This window comes from Metopolophium dirhodum, chromosome 6, assembly GCF_019925205.1.
Source record: "Metopolophium dirhodum isolate CAU chromosome 6, ASM1992520v1, whole genome shotgun sequence".
NCBI classification, from domain to species: domain Eukaryota; kingdom Metazoa; phylum Arthropoda; class Insecta; order Hemiptera; family Aphididae; genus Metopolophium; species Metopolophium dirhodum.
The window spans coordinates 14,812,762-14,838,513 of record NC_083565.1 but is presented as its reverse complement, the minus strand read 5'-3'; the positions used below and the strand labels follow the sequence as shown (position 1 = coordinate 14,838,513).

Here is a 25,752-nt window from a genome sequence, read left to right as displayed (position 1 = left end):
ATATACAACGATAATCAGCGTGATTGACAGTGTAGTCTGTGTATACCTAGGTAAATAATAGGCGATAGTGTATATACCGCGGTTGGTCGGCGCAATTAGAGACGTTCACACATTCTTCGGATACCTATAATAATGATGCCTCGGCAGAAGACCGTCCTGCACATCATTATTACTATATATTATCGCTATTAGGTAACGGGTTGGCATATATGGGAGAAAAAACGAAAACGAAATTATTTTAATAACGTTCAACACAATCGTTACGACGTCGGTGACGGTCGTGTTTTGAGATAGGTCGCGGCACTAGGACTCGGCCCCGCCGCCGAGAGTGGTGGAACCATAATATTATTATAGTGACCGTCTGCGAGGAGGAGAAGAAGAAGAAGCAGAAGAAGGAACCCTTTGCTGCTGATCATCATCACTTTTACCCGAACGATCTTCAGTACGTGCGCGCTGCCGGGTGAGTTTACTAATGCACTGCTGCACACGCTAAAAGGAATCACACAGGTAAATCGAATTCAGACAAGTTTATTATACTACAATAATATATTAATATTATTTTTTTATTGTTAGCGATTAATGCATGTATTTTTTTTATTAACGAAATCCTTTTTTAAATTAAACAAAAAAATAATAATCGCATATTTTAAACTTTAATCATAATATTATGATATTAAAATATACCTATAGTTACTTGTAGAATTCGAAATAATATAAATTGTTTTCCAATAATATAACATAGGAATAATACTATACATACTTAATATATTTTGCGAACGAATCGCACAACGTCGTCGTAACAATAGTACATTATTAATGTCTATATATACGCGATCGACATTTATTTTGTTTGCGTCTTTCGATCCGATTCTGCGTCAACCATAATAATATGACACACAAATAGGTACAATGCAATATATAGGTATATACAACGTGTTCGGACTGCGGGAGTGTCTTATCGATTTGTACATGTGGACAAACTACAAACTGTATAATGTATATTGTCACTTACCACAAAAAAGTAACCTGTTCGTATAATATATTATATAGTATATACTATATAAGTACATATTATACATAATATATAATATTATAATAAAATAATGTCGAACACGTCATGATATTAATCGATGTACTTTTTCTGTACACAACGTATAGTTATTAGTCCGCTGCATCAGTCCGTTATTATACGACGTTGCAGGAGCAGGACACGGCCGTTGCATAATTTTTTATCGGCGGTCACAATAGTCGTCGTCGTCGTACATTATTATTACGGAGTGTGGATCTCAATAAATTATTCATAATAATATCATTACGCACATAATAATTCGATATTATGAGGGAAAACCGTGAGAGAGTATATTATCACGTAATACGACCGATAACCATAATTATTATTATTAATATGCGATGATATTATATGCTGCGCAGGATACTGCAGCTGCAAGGCGTCCCTCGTGAATATTATTATTTCGTATCGCATGCGACGATAGACATTATTGTAATAATTACGTTAACATGCGTATATAATATAATATACCGGTCCGACGGGCTCATCGGCGTGACGAAAATACACACGTAATTCGATTCCGTGTATATTCAAATGTCATCTATAAATCTGAACCAGATGACGGTGCACTAAAATCATATAATATAATATGTCACCCGCATTGACTCTATACTCTCCGCCGCGAAGGTAAAACACGATTTTTTTTCGATTTTTTTCTCCGGACGTTTGCGTATATGTTTAAAAAACCGTCGACGCTTGAGAACGTAGGGAATTCATCGTTTCGTCGCATTTTTATAATAATAATATTATTATACAATCCCTAATTATATCCGTCCAAATAACGACTTGGATCGGCCACAGGAATTCGTCGATGTCTAATGGATTTTTTTATCAATCGAATTCCAGTAGTCCGCCTTGTACCATTATGTTATGAACCGCAGCTAATACACTAAACCTAATATAATATATACATGTACCTACATTTTGATATAGGTACGTAGGTATATAAGAAAAAAACTAGTAATTTTCGACATCATAAAGAAATGAATTTTCAACAAACATCACGTTTTTTTTTAATTTGAAATCTTTACGAATCTTCGTTATACGATCGGCAATTTTCTTTAAACATACAAGTACATAATATAGGACAATAGGTACCTCCTTTTCGAGTAGCTTGTACATCGTTAAGTCTTCTATAAGCGTTTGAGCTACGGTGTATATATATATATTATATTGAGCTTCTATAAGCGTTTGAGCTACGGTGTATATATATATATATTATATTGAGTATAAATAATATCATAATTATATACATTATACCTATATACCCAGTATAATACGTACCTGTGTATTATTTGCATAAACTTATCGACATCCAACCTATTATAATAATATGCATGTTACGAGTATAATCTCGTATAGTTGTTTACGATTTCGATTAATTTGATTTTTTTTTTTAATAGTCGATTAATCGATCACCGATGCGCAAGATAAATTATTATGTAAAATAATATGATGTGTAACTGTGCGTAATATTCAAATAGCCGCAGTGGCCGTCATCGCGCGATCGTTTCCTGTTCGATTTATTCAAATATAAAATGGAACTAGTTTGAAGATTACCCAAACATCTAAATAGGTATGGCAGATCACGTGTTTACATAACACGATCGAGTCGTCTCGGTCGTTCGTACTTAAAAATAATATGTATGCTATATAGAATGCGACCCGTTTGTGTACATATAAAACGAACAATGAACGAACGCGTACCTATATAGTTATTTCGTCAGACCGAATTAAGACAATAATAAATTATTTTCTTCAATCGCAACCGAGTCGGGTCTTCTTCTGTATACAATATATAATAATAACATTATAATATTATTATATTGTTCGGAGTCGAACGGCAGAAACCATATTATATGTTATATACGCATCCCGTATACACTATATATATATACATTATACCTGATACCTATATATTCATGCCGGTTCGTAGGTACATTATATTGTATAGGTACGTAGGACCGAAGTCTGTTGAGATAATTTCGCCCAAATAATATTTTAATATTCACGTGTCGTAATCTTGCAACCTCTGCAAGAATAATACAAACGTTGTAAAGACGTTCGATGGATTTCTGTCTATATGAATACATTATTGTGAACAATACACCGGAGTTGTGTTCATCGTCGAGTATTACACATTGTATACATTAATTGTCCGAATCAAAGCGATTTGTAACACAAAATATATAGGTAATAAAAACATACGGTTGGATTCGTATTATAAAATAGAGTGCAAAATCGTAAAACACAGGACAGCGGAGTAGTAGTCATTCGTAGTGAGGATTTCCCTCCCATTTGGGAGCCGAATTTTCCGCGTTTGATGGTCTGATCTTGAAGTACCTAGACGTCGTATTCGCCATAATATGTACCTATTGACTTATAATTTGTCATTATAATGTAATATCGTCCGTTAATAACGCTTCACTCAAGCGCATCAAAACTTTCGGTAATGCATCATACCTATAAGCACGGTACATAAACCTAATAGGCACCATATAATATTAGCTGAAGGATAATTAAAAATTTGCAAAATATATACTCTATAAACACCAATATACGCATAAACACGCATTTAAAGTTTAAAATATTAACGCTAACCGATATAATCAAAATATTAAATGTTTCAATAAAATTAATATACATTTTTATAAAAAACCTTTATCGAAATCACGTTTTTTGTTTTCCTTACATCATAATTTTATCGTATTAAGTGTTATAGTTTGATGTTTAATTTCGCAACAATCCGGCAATAGCGTTGATTTGTTATAGGTATTCATCAACAAATGACTATACATTGCAGATAATGGCAACCATCTACAAATTTGTAGTCTCCAGAAACAAAATATGTTAAAAAAAATCTCCTAACCTCTTGTGGTATTATTGTGATTGGCAAAACAATAATGTACCTATTATTAAAGTATAAGAAAGATAACATTACCCATGTGGTTGGACTTTGGACAAGAAAATTCGACGAAAAATCAATCGCGTGAATGCCTTAAGAGCCATTCAGAACCCTACTCGTGGGGAAAAGTGTAAGCAACGTAATAGGTAATCGATGAAGGAAAAATTTGACTGATATTGTTCGACTTTCTCTTCGCGGGTACCAATATAGCTATACGTTTACCGCCACAGACCTCGCGTCTTCCGAATGGGGGCGCTCGATAATTCGTCGAGTACTGCAGAGTCCTATTGTTCCTATATAATAATACGAATATAACATTTGACCCATGTACGAAAGAATTATCGTGCGTTACGTATGCAAACCCGAAATACATTAACATTGTTAAGGTTTGAATTTTGATGAGTGTGTATCAGTGGATAGTTTAACTAATAAACTGGGCGACAGAAATTTCGCCCGGAGAAAACTTTTTGTCGCCTAGTAGATGATATATTTAATTACTGGGCGACAACCATTTTTCGTAAAAATATCAATGTTTGAAATTATTATAAAATTGTATTTATTGATTATTTATTATGTTGAATTTTGTTATTTATTTATGACGTATATCACTTCGTTTGACAAATAATTATTGAGAATAGAAAATCCATGTGACCGTTCACCGTAGCCCGTAGGCAGTACTTATTCATAGAATAATACAATCCAAAAAAGTGATTTATTCCACGCGGCACTCGACAATGTGACATGTTTTATATGGTCGTAATTAGTCCCGGCAAATATCTACAAATTAATTGTTTTTGATTTTATTTTAGTCCTTCTTCATACAAGCTATTAGCTAAATAATTATTTCACTTTGAACCTTTAAACAGTTTAAACGTTCAAGTCTTCAAGGTAATACGTCATACGATATTACGACAACAGGACGACTTTCGGTAAATATAAAATAATTTAAAATCTAATATCTTATATTTGGACTTAAACTAAATACAGTACGTATTTTCAACAATTATAATATATTGAAAAATACAAAAATACTAAATGAAATATAATATATACTTTGTTAATATGATACGCATAACTTAATAAATTACCATTGGTTATAAATACTAGTAAAAATAGTATTGGTGTAATATAATTAATGTTCTGTTCATTTCTGTGAATATTCAATATAATAACTTTTGTTACAAATTATTATTTATTAGGTAACTAATATAATATTTAATATTTTGGATTATTATTACTTTTTTTTTAAAATCCATTTTTACAAAATGTAATATATTTTGATCTGTGGTTTAGGAATAAAATTAACTTGACGTGACGATAAAATAAAGTAACTCATTAGACATAAGTTACTAAATAACACGAAAAAAAATATAACTATCTTTATTTAAGTTAGTTAAAAGTAACAAAAGTTCTTTGAAAAAATAAAAAAAATAATATCATTTTAATTCTTATATCTATTTTTATGGTGTTATTTATTATACTCCTATATTATGTATATTGTATGTCATTGACAATATTGATACCATTTTTTGTAATTAATAAGAATTAATTTACCTAACTCATAAGTTATTTGTAACTATTAATGTGTTGTGAGTTTTGATGGTATTGTTAAATGTAGGTAATGTTTTCTATAATATTTAATACTGAAAAGTTTTTTATAAGCTCATAATAATATGTTGATTTTGATAGTCAGCGTGAATTTTTTTTTTATGTCGCCCAGTGATAATTTCTTAAAATATCCACTGGTGTGTATGATAATATTATTATTATTGTCGAGTACAAGCGCTCAGTGTTGTGATAATATACGACCGGCGCCGCCAAAAAGAGTGCGCCGAGGTGTCGTCCTTGCAGCAGACGGATGGATGGGCGGTACCGCGCGTGCGCATTATAAAAATTAAAAAAATATTATACGAAACGCGTGTGGGGTATAAATTAGTGTGCACTTATTAAAGAGCACGTCAACGTAAAATATTTGTCGTCTCTTTCCGTGATAGATTTATGATAATATTAATATATAGCCGAAAAACTGTTCTTCGCTCATTTTTTGATGTTACTATTGTGGCCGAAAGTGTTCAAACCATATACCGTCTAAGATTTAGACTCTATACCTATACCAAATACTATCTATGGTATATTTAACTCTATACTATAGAGTATAGACATAACTCATTCATTGCAAAAATTACCGAGAATAGTGTTTGTTCGATACGTTGATTTTTATATCTTTACCCACATAAATAATCTTAACTACCTATATCTATGAACAATTTGTAATCGATATTGTATTTACCAAATTCAAACGGAACAGTTGGGCTACAAAATGAGAAATTCAAAGAGTGCATAGCTTTGTATACCTATATTACATGTGTTGGACAGAGAACAGATTTTACAGTGACATCATCTTGAAAGAAACGTGCTGATGTGCCTTGGGTGTATTGTAATTCAGGTGCATTATACTGATAAAATTATTAATTATTAAAATAACATAAGCCACTATTTTATACTATACAAACGGTCCCGAGCCCGTAAATCACACGACAAGCGTGTGAAGAGACAGCTCACGGTGAAAAGTAATATTATATTGCCCAACCGAAAAGGACGCGTTATAATATTTTATGTTACGTATTCCATACCTACTGCGACGATCCCGAATGTCTCTATAATAAACACAGTAAAACGCGTTTCCGCGTAATAATGATCAATTTATTATTATACATCATATTGTACATGTACAGCTGCAACTATATATAAAGTCGGATGCTAGGAACTTTTGTGCGCGTTTCCATCTGACTTTCAAATCTGATTCAATACATATACACTAAATATTGTATGGGCGTGTTTATAATTAGTGTTTAAAAAGCTTAAAATACGCGCGAAATGTTCGTCTCGTTTAAAAAGCTCCACGGCAGCCGTCGAATGTGCTCATATATGGTACCTATACATAATAATAATGATAATAATATTATCACCAGCTCGGTGAAACGTAGTGGAATTCTTTAAAATGACTCGTCCGAAAGCATTAAGTTAATTACGCGTTAATGGTGGTGGCGGCGGCGGCGGCAGGTGACTCGACAGTTTTGTATTATTATTTTTTTTTTAGTCCGTCCGTGTCCCCATAGTATTTTTTGTGTTACATCGGAACACACATGTGCCGTATATGCATAATAATAATAATAATAATATTGTACGTATAGATAATACTTTCTTCCGGAAAGACGCGCGCGGACGGCAGTCATTAGAGGAAAATAAGAGAAAGCGCAAGTCTCCTATATTATTATTGTGAACCTTTATATATACACATAAATTCAATCCGTGAGTGCGTATTCGAGGTGCATATATACCTAATATTATCTATGATGTATATACACGAGTCGTCGGGCGGCTGACGGTGTCGGTTTGCTGGCCATAAGTGGCGGGCGGCGGGGAAGGGGTGCTGGTGGGGTCACGGTTCGGGGTCAAACGCGCGGTTGCTATTAATATCGCGGTTCGTCACCTGTGGGTTACATATTATTATAATATTATACCGTACTGCATGGCGAAAAAAAGTATACGTATTATATGATATTATTATATATACCCGCGTTGTCGGTGTGTAACTCGTCGGTCACACGTTTTCGCCGGAGGAGCCAAATCGCGTCGGAGTGAGAGACGAAATCGAAAGTCACCGGGGCAAAGGTCGCAACCACGCCGCGGCGGCGGCGCGCGGAAGGAGAATGAATGAGAAGAAGAAGAAGACGACGGCGACGACGACGATTGTACCTATGTAATAATATAATACCTGTGTGTGCACGCGTTCGTTTTTATTATTACGTAAACGAGAAGGTTCTGCAGAACATTCCGATCAGCATCGGGACGTGGTGGGTCGGGAAACGGCGTCGGCGGATGGAAGTTCACGATTAGAGAGCAATAATAGCAACACGAGCTGATTTTTAAATAATAATACACCTATAATAAAATAAAACATCGTGCTTTCGCATTGTTCGCATTGTTAGAGTATATATCGTTCGATGTAGACATAAGGAATTTAGAATTTTTCCAGACTTCGCTCTCTCACATAATAGCTAGGGACAGGACTTCTGCACACGTCATAGGTTTTTCATGACATTTTTCGTGTTTTTGGTAACTTCGAGTTTTTTTCTTCTGCAGTACTCCTGATACCGTTTGTACCATAGGTCGGAGTAGCCCACACTATAGGTCTGTATCATATACGAGAGATCGTTAGACCGTATACTACAGCAAGTGCCGTTCGACTGTCTTATAACATAGACTAAGCTAGTTATCTGTGCAGCGGCAATAATACGCTAATGCGACGAGTTTATGCGATATATGAGCAAAGTTTCACCGAGCATCCCAAAGTACCCACATACTAATATACATTTGTATTTTTTTTTAAGACCGGTAATGCCCACTAATTTTTTATTTACGATAACGAGTGTTAACGAAACAATATATTATGTATACCTAGTTTGTCTTTACAATGCGACACGATAAAACCGTGAGAACTCCATACCTACAACATAACAATATATATAATAACAATAACAATCGTACAATAATACTTTAAATAATAAAACATGTAGAATACATATACGGCGTTAGTAGAGACTAAAGTGTACTCGGTAAAGACGTATAGATATATTTCGGAGCTATACATATAATATTTGAGCGCAACAATGCATAGTTTTAAACTTGCACTTTTTGAACACAAAAGCTGAGTAGAGGAATACTTATATATCATTATTCACCACCTCCAGATAATATCGGTGTCGCTTTCGCTTTGGTGTAGTAGGTATATACTTTTGAATAACGAACCGTGATTTATGTAATACGCGCCGCTGCCAGAAGGAAACATATATTTATGTACAATATATAATCGAACAAATCAAATAATCGTTAATAACGAAAAGGAAAATATATAAAATTTGATGGGTTTACGACAGCATTAACCTTTCTGCGACTTAGAAAACCACCGCCGCATGTAAAGTGGCCATATTGCCAACGATTCTCCCCCCACCACCCACCGACCACTCGCCGACGCGCATGTCCAGATAAAAATCGAATATAATAATATATATATATATATTGTGCCAAATCCGCCGTCAATTTAATTTTTCGTATATCCGACAATCGCCGTTTCGAAATGTACGTAATCAGCAATAATGTAACATACAATCACCAATCCCACTCACTGCAGCAGAGTATAGGTATATCATACCGTACGATCTATACGAATAGACCGAGAGTTCGGAATAGTTAAATAGTTCCGAAATTAGTGTGCCTATTAAAAAACGTTATTTGTAGTTACGTAACCATCATACGACATATCAAGCATAAACAGGCGTAGGTACATTATAATCATACATAATAGGTCGTACACAGGCTCATCACATATTATTATATTATTACAATTATTATTGTTGTGATTATTGTATCATAATATTATCATGATCTAATATTCTAATACTAACGCGTGTCTATATATGTGTTGAGCTTGTACCGTTGACGACTTATCACACACTCCGCACTCTGTCTCTCCACACGCGGTCTGAAATCTATAACGTAATAATATAATATTACCTATAATAAGTATTATTATTATTATTATGTCCCGTGGATACCAGATTTAATGAAAAATTAGATTCGATTATGTATTATTATATTGTCCTCGGCGCGTCACAAAAGGTTAGTTTATAGGTTTTAAAATGAGTTTTGCCAATATAAACATTTGTAGACGCATTAACTGATCATCATAATATTCCATATAATATACTTAGGTTAGGTACTACTCCTGGAAGGCGCATACCTACGATCGTTAGCGAGCGCTAATTGGAAGACCGATTGTCTTCTTCGTGACGGTCGTCGGGTCGCGTGTCATCATCGCGGTCGTATCCATTGGTACGACGATGGCATTTGTTCGTCCTTCCTTTCTCCACGGCCACGCACTGCACTGCAGCTGCGGCCGCGGCTGACCGTGACTTACGACAGAACTTTTTCAGTCGGTCCCACCCTGCACGGTTTGCTTTTACCGTGGTATCTATTATTATATTGTTGAGGTATATGTTTCTAGTTCTATATACAGTATTCCGCGCGAGGTATATATCACCTATACATATATTATAAAGTTATTCATATAAGGAATATAAGGGGGAGTGACTTGGAAGTTAATTTTACTTCTCAACAGACAGCGTTGGCTATGATATATAATATACGACAGGTAAAGTACCTATATTACTTTTCTATGCTTATTTTCACGTGCCTATATAAAATAGTTATAAAAACATTTCCATTCAGTTCATTGCTATTCCTGAGTTCGCCCAACATAATATCTTTCGACTATAAGTATAACAATGATAATGATGCGCGCATTTTACAGCACCATTGCATATTATATTTTATATGGGTACCTACGTAATGTTTACAAATGTACACGGTAAAAGAGTACGGAGACAGTCATATACACACTTTCCCTCGCTCCCTAACACGCCTATCCAAACGTAAAAGGCGACCAAAGCGAAAACGACGACCGTTTAACTCGCGCCCGGCATTTCCGATCGGAAACGATAACGGTGTATGTAACAATGTCATTACGAAGCGGTTCCGCGTGACGAACGGAAGTCGGACCGACGTCGCTTGTATATACCAATACTATTTTCAAATTCCACAATAATAAGAGCCGGAAAATGTTTAGTTCTTGGTGGTAAATCAGCGTGACGATGCAACGCACGATTCGGATCGAAAATATAATATTTAAAAATATCAACAAAAAAATTTATTTGGAAAAGATAATATTATCTTCCGTAGTATGTGTGCACGTCGGGTTTCAATGTATACGTGCGCGTACAACCGCGTTCAACCTTTTTTGTCAATACATAAAAATGTTTAGACACAAAAATACATAATACACAAACAATGAAATGACTAACGAGTTGATAATACAAATTAAAAATGCATACGACGACCTCAAAATAGGTAACACAATATTGTTTCTAACAATGATTGCATATGACTCGTTTAGTCGTTACAAAATAAACCGTACAATAGTAGTTGTTGTAATAACGAGGGATAAAAATGCGCGTTTGCTGTAAAATTAAAACAAATATATTAATCTAATCGTGTACAATACGAACCCTGCCATTGTGCCATGACGTATATATAACGCGCCGATGTCGTGGTATAATAATTACAACGCGCGCTCGGGGTCGAAAAATGTCTCACCCGTGGTCCGAGATCAGAGGTCACGGCATCAGAAAAAACTAGTCCTTGTGAAAATTTAAACGAGTTTATTATTATATTTTCAATTTATTTTAAGAACGCATCTGCACTGCATCACACGTGCCGCGCTTCGCCGACACGAAAGCCCGCGTTCGTGAAACTCCGCCCACCGGCACCACTATTAGCGAATATAGGTATAATAATAATTATTATAATCACAGTAATAATAATATTATATAGGTTAGGTCTGTGTTGTATGTATTACGACAGTCACAATATTATTATTATATAGTGCAGCGTACATTATAAATTATTACAATATTATTTTTTATTATATACTTGGAGGTGTCGTGATGACTGCGTCTTCGAAGCGGGTGACCTCGGGCGCGGGTGAATCACAGGGTCAACATGCAATCAATGACACCATGCTATATACATATTATACAATATGAAATTCAGTATAGGATCGCGCGTTACATTGGCAAGTTATCGCGCTAACTCAAATTTCGAATTTCTGGAAAAAAAACCGTATTATATTATATTCACACCGACCGTCTGTCGCCTATATCCCAGTGGCGTAGCCAGGATTTTTCTTTGCAAGCGAGGGGCCAAAATGTGTTTACACAGAGTTGGTTTAACTCGGGTCTCCCGCATAAGTTTAGCATGCCGAGGTTTCATTTTAGGTTTCGGTTCCTGCTGTAAGGCTATATACAAATTTATATTTCCAGTAATATACTTTCATAGACCACAGAAATGATATTTTTATTTTCTTAAAATAAATTATAGTGGCAAACCTCCCCCCCCCTGAAATCCATTTGGCTACGCGCAACTGCTATAATATCCTATCAGACCTATATGACGTGTGCCCGGCGCATGAAACAATGATCGCGTTGTCGTATAGATACATTATTATTATAATATTATGTACGGGACCGAGACGACAGATTTGATGAATACTAAATAATATATTATAGTAATAATGTACACGAAAAAAGTAGAATGTATTGCGAGAGAGACGATACAAACACGAAACAATGGACCGCCGAGCATTTGTATCGCGCCCGTTGGTCGTCGACGATGATGCGTTTTACCGGTTACGCGGGCTTGTTCGGGCGCGTTATCGTAGCACGTGACCGTCCTTGATATAGATGCGCACGGGTATATAATAATATTATATAAAATACGCTTATACAGATGATTGTAATAATTACACGGTGTCGTTGTCGTTCGTCTTCGTCGTGATTTCGGGCGGAAAAGGTTATAAGACGCAAAATAAAAGGCTCGCGCGCGCGGAACCATTGTATATATAACAATACAATGATGTATATTACTATTATTATCTATATATATATTGTTTCTAATATAAATAATATTAATATATATATATATATAATGAGTATTACGCCGTTCCGATTGTGATAATAAAAATAATAATATTATCAGGACGACATCGAGAACCTGCGACGGCCCCGCGGTATACGAAGGCTACCACGGTGTACATAGTATTACAATAAAATTAGATAGGTATATATTATGTTATATTGTACCTATATAGTATATATATAGCTGCAGGTATGCGCGGCCTACTTATAAGGCACGGTCGAGTCCTTGCACCGCCGCCGCGCCGGATCATCTCCGTTTTTAATGTGGGAACTCGTAGTTGGGTAATCGGACCCGGCGCATTTCGCAATTTGCGCTCGTTTAAAGTGCCATCCGTTTTCCACCTTCCGCGGAGAGCGGTTCACACACGCGCGCACCCCGCGCCCATTGTTGCGGTGAAAGTGACGATTTTTCGTGCCAGTTCGCGCGCACCGTTTTCCCGCCGGCCGTCGTGCCCCGGTGCCTCAGCTATAGCGGCTATCGCGGGTTACCGTAACTCTATGGCTCCATCACGATACCGAGTGAACTTCCAACATTTTGAGCACTATATAGACCAAATTAAACCAAATTTATCACCAGGGTTAGGTTAGGTTAGGTTAGGTTGTTTCTGGATCATATTTCATATTATGATATTTTAATATTAATTTCAATACCATATTTAATTACTAATAATGGTATATAAATGATTTTTTTTGTTTGGAATTATAAATGTGGGTTATTAAGACATTACAATATTTAATTTTGTATATTCACATTTTACAATACGCTTGGTTAAGTTTTTATTATCCATCTAAATAGTAAATACATACTATTTTTAACCTCTAAAATCGAACATCGTACTCAATTATTAATTAAATCAACGTACCTACATAGATTTCGTAGATTATGGATTTTTTAAAAATAATATGTCCGTTCTTCGTCCAGATAATTATTGTTTTACTGAATTAACTCAACTAATTATGTTTGTTTATCATTATAACTATTGTCGATATTACAACTATTTTTCGTACTGTTTACAAACACTACCTATTATGACGTATAGAACCAATCGGACCAATACTTCAATATACTTTCAGACGTAAATACACTTTCGACGTAGGTTTTTGGAGAAAGGTTCTAATTATCTATGACCACGTTAAGGTCGACCACTATCAATCAAAGTCAGTTATCGCTGATTAAGTCCGCCTGTCTGTTTGATATGAGTGAGAGTGCCGTCTACAGTAAGAATTAGTGGCAATATATAATAATTATCTCTCTGCATCTGTTTTTGTTGACATTGTACAGTAGTATACAAATATACGAGGAATATATTATCGTATGTTTGTATCACGTTTGGTCTTAAACAATTTATTTCTGAAGTATTATTGCAGACGTTAACAACCAATGTTGAGCCGAAAAAATAAAAAATATAATTTTATCTAGATAAAGATAAAGATAACTTAATTATTTATTTATCTAGATAAAGTTAAAAAAAATTTTTTTTTATCTAGATAAATTATCGGATAGTTTTTTTTATATTGGTTTATGTAACCCTCTGTAAGCTCGTAGAAATATAGAATAACTTAATAGTATGTTATCAAAAATGTCGATAGTTATTAGTAAAAATCACCTACTTAATAAAATACTTAATTGTCTACCTATAAATTATAATAAATAAAAGCCGTTTAATAAATTAAATTATCTGGATAAATTCATCTAGATAACGGTGTTTTTTTATCTTAGATAACTGTGTAAATTAATAATCTCTATTTATCAAGATAAGATAAAAGAATATTTATCTAGATAAACTCAACACTGTTAACAACACACGAATTGTATTTTTTTTTTTTAGTAAATCGTAACTTTCAATCATTATTATTTCGTTTTAAAATCGTCGGTAACGAGTGTAGCGTATATTTGATGTATTATGGTATATTATCACTATGCATTAGGTATATCGTATATGATAGATATAGGAACTATGTCGATTTCAAAATACCAGTTATGTTTATATTTACAAATTTGATGAATTAGTACCTATATTTCCATTTACCCATGAACTATAATCGTCGGGAACCTATATTTTATTTTATCGACGAATATCTATATAATAATGTAATAATATGTTCAGTCGTATATTTCTACATTGATTGATTATCAACAGATTTCTGTTTTTTCTCTACATTATCCTATTACAGTGACTTAATAATTATTAACAAAAAAAACCGCATTCTCGGAATTACGAAATTCAAAACAAATATAACACTTCACGATTTATTTCATAAGCCATCATCATACTCATTCTATTGCAGACGAGCTATATAATCGGTAACAAATGAAACCGGCCATGTAGGTATAATATATACACATAATGCTGTTATGGTGGACCCATACCTATACAATTAAATTCGTCGTCAATTATTCGGAAAAAAACAATACGTAGACAACAAGTTTTTTACCACGAACTACGTGTCGAAACGTATAATATACATTATAATATACTTAGGTAACGAATAGCGTTAAAGTCACCCGCGCCGTCGGTCATCGCTGTAATAATATTATATACAAAACGATGGACTCGCCGACGACCACATCGCACTATAATACATAGGTATAAGCCTTATACTATGAGCCATATTAAGGTATACCTATACTATTCCGACACGCACAGATATTTATCGGATCCGGCGGTCAGCTGTAAAACAAATAATCTACGCACATTACCATGCAAGCAATGAATTTAAATATATTATAGCCATAATACGCACTATTAAAAATCTCTAAATATAAGTATGCGCTCTTATGTTAAATCTATATAATATTAGTATATATTATATTATAAAAATGAATTGGAAAAATATAACATGCATGCTCTAAAAATTCCCAAAATATGCAAATCAGAGTATTTTATTTGAATAGTGGTAATCGTTAAATTAAGTTGGTACTCAAACTACTGATTTTGAAATAAATATGAATAAAACATTCAAAATGCATTAGGCTCACAGTTAGTAATTTGTATATTATATTATAATATAGTTAATAGCAAAACGCTCGTTAAACACGTCCCGATCACGAAATTAAAAATCGCAATCCTATAGTAGTAGCTCGTACAACAATATTAATGTAACTTATATTAATATTAATAATTTTACGCTATTGTATACGACTAAAGGATCGACGCGGTCCTATGCCGTCACAAATCGTAAAACCAAATAAAATAATTGCCAAATGCCGCGCCGCACACAACTAACTGCTTTAATAATAAAACCGTGTCGTATTAATTTCGTTTTATTATTCTCTTTATTTTCATATCGCGCGAACGTGGGCGCTCCGATAGTTTAAAATATAATATAGACTCGTATACAGTAGGTATGATGGTAAAAAAAAAATATAAATCATACATAATATTATACGAGCGATACTGTATTATAATATTATTATAGCGTCATTAGACATGGCGACGCGAGGTTGCACGGGTGAAAGTGCATCTGCGACGGTGGCAAACTGCAGATATTGCAGCAATATAATAATATATCGAATAGTTATATAGCTGTGTATACGCCGTATGCATATATTATGATAAAAAACAAAACAATTATGATAATAATGTGCGCGGTGTGCGCTCGTATATACGTAAAAATGACTTTTCACATCCAACGATATTGCAGCTATGAGCTATATCATTATGAGCTGCACTCGGCGATCATAAATTTCAGTACTCGCGTAATATAGTGGCGGGTAATATTATAATATCTACTCGGGAACAACCTGCGTGATGAATTTTGAACATGACCGTTGCAGTAGTTATCTGGTGAAGACCATAATATAATAACTGACTAGATAATTCCTTTTCGTTTGATTCCGTTTGATCTATAATACAAAAATGCCGTCGTCGTTGTGGCTCGAATCCCGCGGATAGACTCTAAAATTCCACCAGACACGTAGTCATACAAAATATAGGTGTATAGATACAGTGATAAAATGTGACATTGTATAATATAGTAAAATATTATTCATATTAAATTTACAAGCATGTACGCTAAACGCCTCGAGCGGAATGTCGTCAGTTCAGCGGACCGTTCCTATTTATTCGCGTAGGTAATAATTATAATATTATACATAGGTATAGCTGCAACCATGCGATCACGAGTAATATTCAGACAGTCTCTTATAAATCGTCCATTATCTACTACATCCGCATGAACGACCATCAATCACATCCTCGTCAGACTGACACTCGGGTTGTATCACATATCATATATATATGTATAGCATTGTAGCTGGTATATATTGCTTATGTATAATACTATATTAATTTTGAAACACATTTATGTTAATTATTAATATAAGACACGCTTTTATACGATTGTCATAATAGAAGTCAGCTTTTGTCGGAACGTTGTTGTAATTTATTCTTAACTCTGTCGTAGTTGTAATAAACAATAACACACTTGTGCTCGAGTTAGCCAATTTTATTATTGTATTATTTTATTTCAACAGCCTACGAGTACATAACATATAAACTCGAAGGTTAGGCAAGGGAACGTATTTCTGTTCATTTTTTCCTATTTCAATACACTTTTCTCATCACTTTAATAATGCGTGTGTATTATTTTAATTTTAAATACGATGTTCTGTTCATGTTTTATCTTATTTTCGAGTGCGATATAAATGTACGAGCAACTGATAAAATGAATATTATAATATTATGTTCCAAGCTCAACAAGTACAGTAAAAAGTTTATTTTAAATATTATAATTTATAAAAATTAAAATACCTATATATTCCTACTGTAATCTTCTAAATAATAATTCCATTTAGGTGACGTAAGGAAATATCTATTTATTTTTTTATTAACATAGTGTTAAAAAAAAATTAGTTATGAAACCATTCAAACTCTCTCCATTAATTTTCCAAATGCCAGTGTCTCATTCATTGGTGGTTGTGCAAGGGAGTATTATCATAACGAATGCACATTGCAATATATATTGTAATAGTAATGTATACAGTCATCGAGGAATTATTATCTGATCGTCACGTGTATTTCGTCCGAATCAATTTTATGCGATCAACGAAGAATCACTGAGATCAGCGGTTACGAAAATAATAATAATAATACCATCTTCAACAGCTATTTTATAGCATTACAATCGAATGGCTGCGGTGGTGTGAAATCCGGCAGTCCGGTCATTACCAATCGTTCGCGGACTTATGACGTCGAAATGGCATAAAAATTATTAAAAGTACCGCGCGTTGTGGGTACTATTATACATTTAATATACATTATACCACGAAGGATTTCGTTCCTGCGGTGGGTCCTGAGCTCGATGACCCTGATGGGGGGGGGGGGGGGGGGGTCGGGTTCGTGACTGGCGTGAACGTTCTCACGGAATTATAAGATATTGAAGACGCCCGCGATCTGTTCGTCGTGACGATCTCTTCTTCGTCGACGTAGGGCGCGATCCGATCGATATAACTAGATCTCCGGGCGACACGTGTAATTATATAATATTAATCGAGACGACGATATACAATATTCATTCCACTCGCGTTCTGGAGATTTCGCGTCAATAATATTGGGAAACGCATTCGATTTTTATCACGACCAGCAGCAGCAGGCCCCTTGAGAATCGGCCTGACTCTCTAACGGCCGCACACGAAATGGGTTTATAAACCGATGCATATATAGTATAATATTGCAGTAAGTTTATAAAATAAACTGCAGTTTGTATAGTGTATCTTACCGGTTTTGCCGCTGATTGTAAAAAATGATAATGTTACATTTTTTTTGCCGCAGTTTACATATTATACAGCCTACGAAATGTGCACAGATTATATAGGTACCATCCACCTGGTAAATGCGTCGGAAACGATGACGCGACTCAGATCACAGGATCGACGAACGCATGTTATTTTTAATAATTTATTTTTCGCGTCTTCTTCGTGCTTACCGCTATATTCCTAAACCAGTTCCGCGACGACGATTATTATATTACTATTATGCATTATTTATAATATATTAGACTATTATGTACTTGTACACTATCTATAGCCGGACGACTATGTACCGGACGACCGTGACATTTAAAACTCAATTTTTCCCACAGCGTCGTATTTGATTTTTTTTTCGCTTTTTTCGATTCATCTGACGCACGCGCGTGAACTTTCGGAACGGACACAGTGAAAGCTCCGATGACGACGACGATTAACGATCGATGACGCAATCGTTATGAATAAAAACAATACGAAAACCGTAGGAGTATATATGCATATTCGCTCATACGACACGACGGTCGCACGTCGGTACATACCGAAGAAGACTCGCGCTGGTATGTTATGACGTAATGGCAGCCACTCCGGTTCTATTGTTATGTAATTAAAATCGACGGCTGTTTCGATCCTCTCTGAAATGAAACATATTATATTATTATTATTTATTTATACGTAATTATATTCGTAAATGGGAATTATGGTGGCAATTTTGTTTCGTCCGCGGTCGTATACGGTGTGCGGTGTTTAATATAATATTACGACACTGGAAATCGCTATCGGGGTTTAGCGCTAGTCACATTATATATGGTTACAATATATGGATACAACATTTAAATAATAAAAAAAAATTACATCCTCAACCCGTCGGCGGTGTCGTATAATATTATGTATTATACTCGGTCGCTGCAGCGGTGGCGTTTTACCTTTCACCTTTTCGCAGTTATTAATAATTTATAATAATATATTAAAATGTGTTTAATTTTTACGTGTTTCAGATACCATATATTGATAGTAATAGAAATATATTCATCATGTTGTCCGATAATACGATGACGGCCATCCAGATCTGGACACTCCTCACGCTGTTCACCTGTAATTATTATTATTTTTATTAGCATTATGCAATATTATATGTTAGATGTATCAAATATACCGATTGTAACGTTTCCGTCAAACGAGTCGTATCAAATAGCTATACTTTACTAAAGTGTGTCGTTTCACCGGTGTTTGTACTCACATAGGTGTGGTGTATGGTCAGAGAAAACCACCGAATTACCAACAAAATGAAATGCCACCGACCAGTTTCAGCTGCAAGGACAAAATCGTGGGTGGATACTACGCGGATCCCGAAACGTCTTGTCAAATGTTCCACGTCTGCGTGAACGTCGTCGGGACCGGGGTGAGTAAATAGCAATGGATTTTGTTCGTCCTCTCATCGACGCTAAACGCCGTCGTTGATTGCTCGAAATGGACAGTACTGTATATTAATACATTGTTTATAGGTTCAAGATTTTCGGTTCCTGTGCCCGAATAACACGGCTTTCGACCAAGAAAATCAGATTTGCGACGACTGGTATAACATTGACTGCGAGGCGGCCACGTTGTATTACAGCGACAATTTCGACCTGTATAAGCTCGGTAAGTTGCTGCTTGAAAATCAATTATAACTTGGTCCCCTATGTAATGTTTCTACAACATTATTAGGTACATTAGTATTCATTTAAAGAAGACAAATACAACGTATTATATGGTTAGGTTAACATTACATATTTGACAAAACAAAACACTAATATTTATTTGCGTCTGGTTACAAAATAATTCAAAAAGTTCACAAATTGTTTTTGGAAAGGTACCTATTAGAATTCCACCACTGTCGTATGCAACTTAAATGCTGACATGATTTTATATTAAATTACAATTTTATAATTTTGAGTGTTTTTGCGTTGAATCCATCCACTCATCCACAACATTTGATATAGATTGAAAGCTTTTAATTTATAGTGATTTTTCAATACGGTAGTACCTACCTATATATTATAATATTCTAGTATTCAACTTATAAAATATATAAAACTAATTTGTTCTATACAATAAATGTTGTTTATTTATTTATGTAGAATACGAACTAATTAACCATAAATATCATAATTAATTCAATGTGCTGATGGGTGGAGAGGGGAGGAGGTGATAAACACACCTGATTCCCGACAATAAATGGCAATAATCAAATACTAATCCGTAGATGTTCATTTAGGTTTTAGCGGTGCTCCAGCTTCATCAGGCAAAGCCACACCAATACCATTGGGCCCATCCAGTGCATCACCGAATGTGGCAGCCCGACCACAACCCAGTCCCAGGAGACCTTCACTCTCCGCTCCCGTCAACAACGCAGTGTCGGAGAACGACGACGACTACTACCTGCAAAGAAGCGACGCCACTGACAGTCGGCTGCAGCACGACCTTTTGCGGGGCAGCAGCTCGGGAAATTTCTTCAGCAACAAGAACAGAGGCATCGAGAACCCAGACGACTACGACGATGGCCGGGTGATTGCTTCATCCAAAGACGTGCCAAAGAAGAACACCAAGGCACCATTCCGGAAACTGTTGACAGGCAAGAAGCCGGTCGCCGAATCTGCCACGAGTTATCCAAGCACCGCCTATGGTACCACCGGGACCACTGTCGCCACCGCCGCCGTTGCCGCAACCACTATTACCAGCACCAGCACCGTCAGGCAGCCCAATTACAAGCCAACCACGTACCGAAGCAAAGATCGCGGTCGCGTGAACTATAAGACGTACTTAGACAAGCAGACCAAGGCTGATGAGTATGACAGTCAAAAAGTAGCCAAGCCCGCCACCGCTATTCAGTCCACAACGTTCGCTCCATCAACTGGTAACACGTACCGCTTACAACCTACCGCGACCGCAACCGCTATCGATAACACATATCAGACTACGCAAGGATCCAACGCAGTGCAGCAAAATAGTCGACCAAAAAACAACGATTTCCTGCGCATTGCACCAACAGGAAATAACAACAATAACAACAACAACGGTGGTGGTTTCCAATCAGCCCGGATTAACGTGGCGCCCACTAACTTCCAGACGAACAACGCCTTCCGTCCGGCGAACGACCAGGCTCTGAATTTCCAGCAAAATGCTGTCAACTACAATCAAGGCTTCCAGTCGGATAAAACCACGACTACGCAAAACTTAAACCCGGCAAACTTCCAGTCCGACAAGATCTTTACGACGACACAAAAGTACATTCAGAATCCAACAACGAACACCTTCCAGCAACAGGGTAGCAACACGTTCCAGCCAGGAAATACTTTTCAGCCTATAAACAATTTTCAGCAAGCTAACAATTTCCAACAATCCAACAATTTTCAACAAGCCAACAATTTCCAGCAAGCAAACAATTTCCAGCAAGCCAACAATTTCCAGCAAGCAAACAATTTCCAGCAAGCCAACACTTTCCAACCACCAAACACATTCCAACCAGCTAACAATTTCCAGCAATCCAACACATTCCAACCAGCTAACAATTTCCAAACCGTGACTCCCACGACGCAAAAGTACAACTCGTATCAACCGTCGTCACCGATCGCATATCAACAGTCCACAAACGTGTTCCAGTCGTCGACACCAAACAACGCGGGCAACTCATTTCAACAGTCGTCCCAGCAATCACTGTTCCAGTCTACCACCGAGCACTTCTCCAAAGACTTCAAAGCAAAGTTTGACCCGTACAACAGCTACCACCAGAGCACGAACGAAGAGGTGGGCGAGACGCTGAAGACGGCGCCTAGCACGAATCTGAGGCCGAGCGAACTCAACGCACTTATCCAGCCGAGACCTAAGTCGATAAACGCCACGCTGTCGGTTGGGTTTAGTTTCAACAAGGTGGACGGCGGAGTGGCTAAGTCCACTGTTGTCGTACCTGCGCCAACCACGCAAAAGCCAAGGCCTTTCACCACGCAACAGCCCTCCTCGACGACGCAGTTCGTCACCGCAAGTTCTACCAAGCCTTTCGTGGGCGACGGGCCGAGCGGCAGTGCCAAAAAGGCCGTCACCAAAGACAAGGACTCGTCGTACGATTATGCGTACTACGACGACAGCAACCATAACGATTACACCGACGTGGTGCCTGAAGACTTTTCCAGAATTCACAACACGAAAAATTTTTAAGTAGACACTAAAATACGCTCCCCCCCCACACAAACTTTCAAAAAGCCTTTAACGTGTAAGTTTTTTGTAAATAAATCGTAGGTTTACGTCTTAAGTATATAATATTATAAAATTTAATACGAAAATACGTTATAATGGTATATTATATTCTTCGGCCACGTGAAGCAAATTTTTCAGTGCCAATCAGTTCGACAACAACACGTGGGTCAAACGTAGGTTTCGAGCCGACATGGGAAGTTTTCCCGAACAACTTCTAAGAATCCCGGTAATAGTCCCTGAAAATTATTCGTCCCACATTCCTCGCAAGAACTCCTCGAGCTACTGGCAATAATCATACAAGTGCCAATTCTAGCTACTTAGCAGGTCCTCGTAGGTATACGACTGTATAGTTCAGATGGTTCAGTTATCCCCAGTCGAAAGGTATACACATCCGTCGGTTAAATCGGCAGTGCACGAAAAATGGTAAACTTTTTATTGTTTTTTTTTATTTTTGAAAATCAGAATATATATTTTTGTTATTTTGTAAATGATTGTAACTTATATTATTGGATTTAAACGAAATACTTTTTTTATTGTATTTCTCTTAGCCACCTGTGGACAAAAAATAAATCAAACTTTAAATTGGTGTAGAAAAAAATAAATTAAATATATAAAAAATATATTTAAAAAAAAATAATGTATTAAATATATATTTTATACTTAAGATAAACAAATAAATTCGTCATGCAGCAGCAGGAGCTGAAAAACTCTTTTAATATGTATTATTATTTATAATTAATCACTTATTGCAACATCTGTTAAAATCTATATTTAAGTGGTATTAAAATTAAATTAAAAATATGTATCTGTTTTATATAAGAACAAAGTTAAAAATTATCTATAATAATACATTAATACATAATTTATGTATAATGTCATTGTAAAGATTAGATTTATCACCTATTGTTAATTAATATTTAAAATAATAAATACATTTGATTTTTGTATGAATGTTTTGTAATTTAGAAATAAAATTATTCTTTCTTGTGATATAATTAATTTTTTATCCTAATCATTTCCTTGGATTTTAGCGATTTACACGCTCTTTAGTTTGAGTGCAGTTTCGTATGGAATACACATGTTGATTCAGTTTTCAATTTTCAGGCATATTTCTACATTTTTTTGCTAACAAACCACTGAATATTATTCTGAATATAGGATCCTGTTGGAACTTTTGAAGGACAGATGTAAAAAGTTCCCAGTAATTTTGATAAAAATCCAGAATAAACAAATAAAATTAAGGAATAAACGGTAACTTTACCAAAATCTGTATAACATGACAAAATTGATTTTGTTTTTTTGGTGTAGATAACTAAAAACCAAATAACCTTAAATATTTCAATTTTCGCAAAATGTTTATATTTGATTTTTCTGTACATTATAGATTTGTTGAAAATCTTTAAGGCTTTTTGATCACATATTCATATAATTTTTTTGTCTTTTTTCAATAAATGTGTATGGATTTTTTTTGATTCGTCACAAAGTGTGAACATTTAATGCAACGTTTCTCATAAATTGTTCTACATAAAAAATATTAAAAATACATTATCACATTGATGGATGCCATATAAACACTTAATTTTCATAGGAAAACGATCAAAATGGCAACAAAAAAAAAAATTTCCATCTGTTGCACTACAAGTTTGTGTAAACTTGTGTCTCTAATCTCAAGTTGTACATTATATTATATTGATAGGTACTAGGTACCTACTGATTATATTACGACTCATATGATATGTTGTGTAATCGTTACAATTTTAATCTAATTTTTTGAATATATCTTTTAGTAAATTAATTTTAAAGCAAAATTAATTTTAAGAAATTGTTGACGCTGAGATGAAATTCATAGATGACGTGTTTGCTGATTAGCCAAGGCGGACTCATGATGCTTGCATTTTTCGTGGTAGTAAAATTTTTTATTCAACCATATAAATACTCCATAATTTTTTCTCCCTAACTCTACTTATATTCTTGGTGATGGCGCCTACCTATCCTCTCGCCGGGAGTCACATAAAACTATATACATATAATGGTAATTTAGACAATTTATCTGCAAATTTCGAAAACTCGAGCGTATAAATTTATTTGTATGTATAATCGAAATCTTTCTAATGTAGGTATTGCTTAATTTAATTAAATACTATAAACAAATGTATTTTATTTCGACCTAAGATTTAACAATATATTGATTTTATGAAATGCCCATGTATTTAACTGTTTGCCTAATAAATGGTGTACAATATTTATCTATACATATATTATATGTATAAAAATAAAGCGTGAAAAATGTATGTTACCTAATAAATCGAGAACGGCTGATCCGATTTGGCTCAATTTTTTTTAAGATGTTCATAATAATAATGAATTAATTAGCAATTATTGCTAGGAGAAGGTTTTTACGAAAGAAAATTTTAGGAAAATCCACCAGAAAAGTAGGAAATCTGGATGTAAAAATACAATAGTGGCGCCATCTGTCTAGAGAAAAATAAACTAAATAATACAAAATGTAGTTTATTGTTGCAGATTACAATAATAATAATAGTGTATTATTTATTGGTTGCTATTGGTTAATCGGGCATGTTTGTTGATTTGTATTATTATTTTTTTTCAATATATAATCTATACTTATATATGTAGAGTTTGTTTGTTTAAACGCGCTAATTTTTGGAACTACTGGTTTGAATTGAAAAATTATTTTTTTGTTGGATAGTCCATTCATCGAGGAAGGCTATAGGCTATATTATAACATCACGCTACGACCAATTAATAGAAAGGCTCAAACAGGGATTTTGAGATTTACGATGGAAATATTTGTTTATAAATGGTTGCAACCTATTGGTTATAGGAGAAATAATTAATAGAAATAGTATTTATTTATTATTGGTTGCTATTAGTTAATCAGGCAGATCAAGTACAAGCATGCATAAAATCAAATTTTCGCACATTGCATACCAGGGTGGCCGAGTTGCACTTACTGCAGTGAGTTACACCAAAAAGGAGTTGAACAATCGCAATTTTTTTAAGAGATGTTATTTTTTACGGGCCACGAAGTGCGCAGGATCAGCTATATTATATATAAATGAATATATGTGTGCAGATCTCTGGGAAGAAGATAGGCTAATTTAAAAAGGGTTAAATTTGGTTTTTTTTTATTCATCGGATTTTAGTATGGTCAGGTTAGGTTAGGATTGTCTTAATTGATTAT

At 35.0% G+C, this 25,752-nt stretch overlaps 1 protein-coding gene across 1 annotated transcript; it reads left to right on the top strand.

The window, feature by feature from the left end:
* Positions 1 to 351: 351 nt before the first annotated feature.
* Positions 352 to 23,494, top strand: LOC132946891 (putative mediator of RNA polymerase II transcription subunit 26). The gene is made up of 5 exons (XM_061017003.1): positions 352 to 507; positions 19,313 to 19,409; positions 19,559 to 19,716; positions 19,820 to 19,955; positions 20,572 to 23,494. The coding sequence occupies exons 2-5, from the start codon at positions 19,349 to 19,351 to the stop codon at positions 22,506 to 22,508; spliced, it is 2,292 nt and encodes a 763-aa protein (XP_060872986.1). The 5' UTR covers positions 352 to 507; positions 19,313 to 19,348; the 3' UTR covers positions 22,509 to 23,494.
* Positions 23,495 to 25,752: the final 2,258 nt, after the last annotated feature.

Coding starts and splice junctions, on each gene's coding strand:
- LOC132946891 (XM_061017003.1), top strand. CDS start 19,349: ATGTTGTCCGATAATACGATGACGGCCATCCAGATCTGGACACTCCTC. Junction 19,410..19,558: donor ACTCCTCACGCTGTTCACCT/GTAATTATTATT, acceptor GTACTCACATAG/GTGTGGTGTATGGTCAGAGA. Junction 19,717..19,819: donor TGAACGTCGTCGGGACCGGG/GTGAGTAAATAG, acceptor CATTGTTTATAG/GTTCAAGATTTTCGGTTCCT.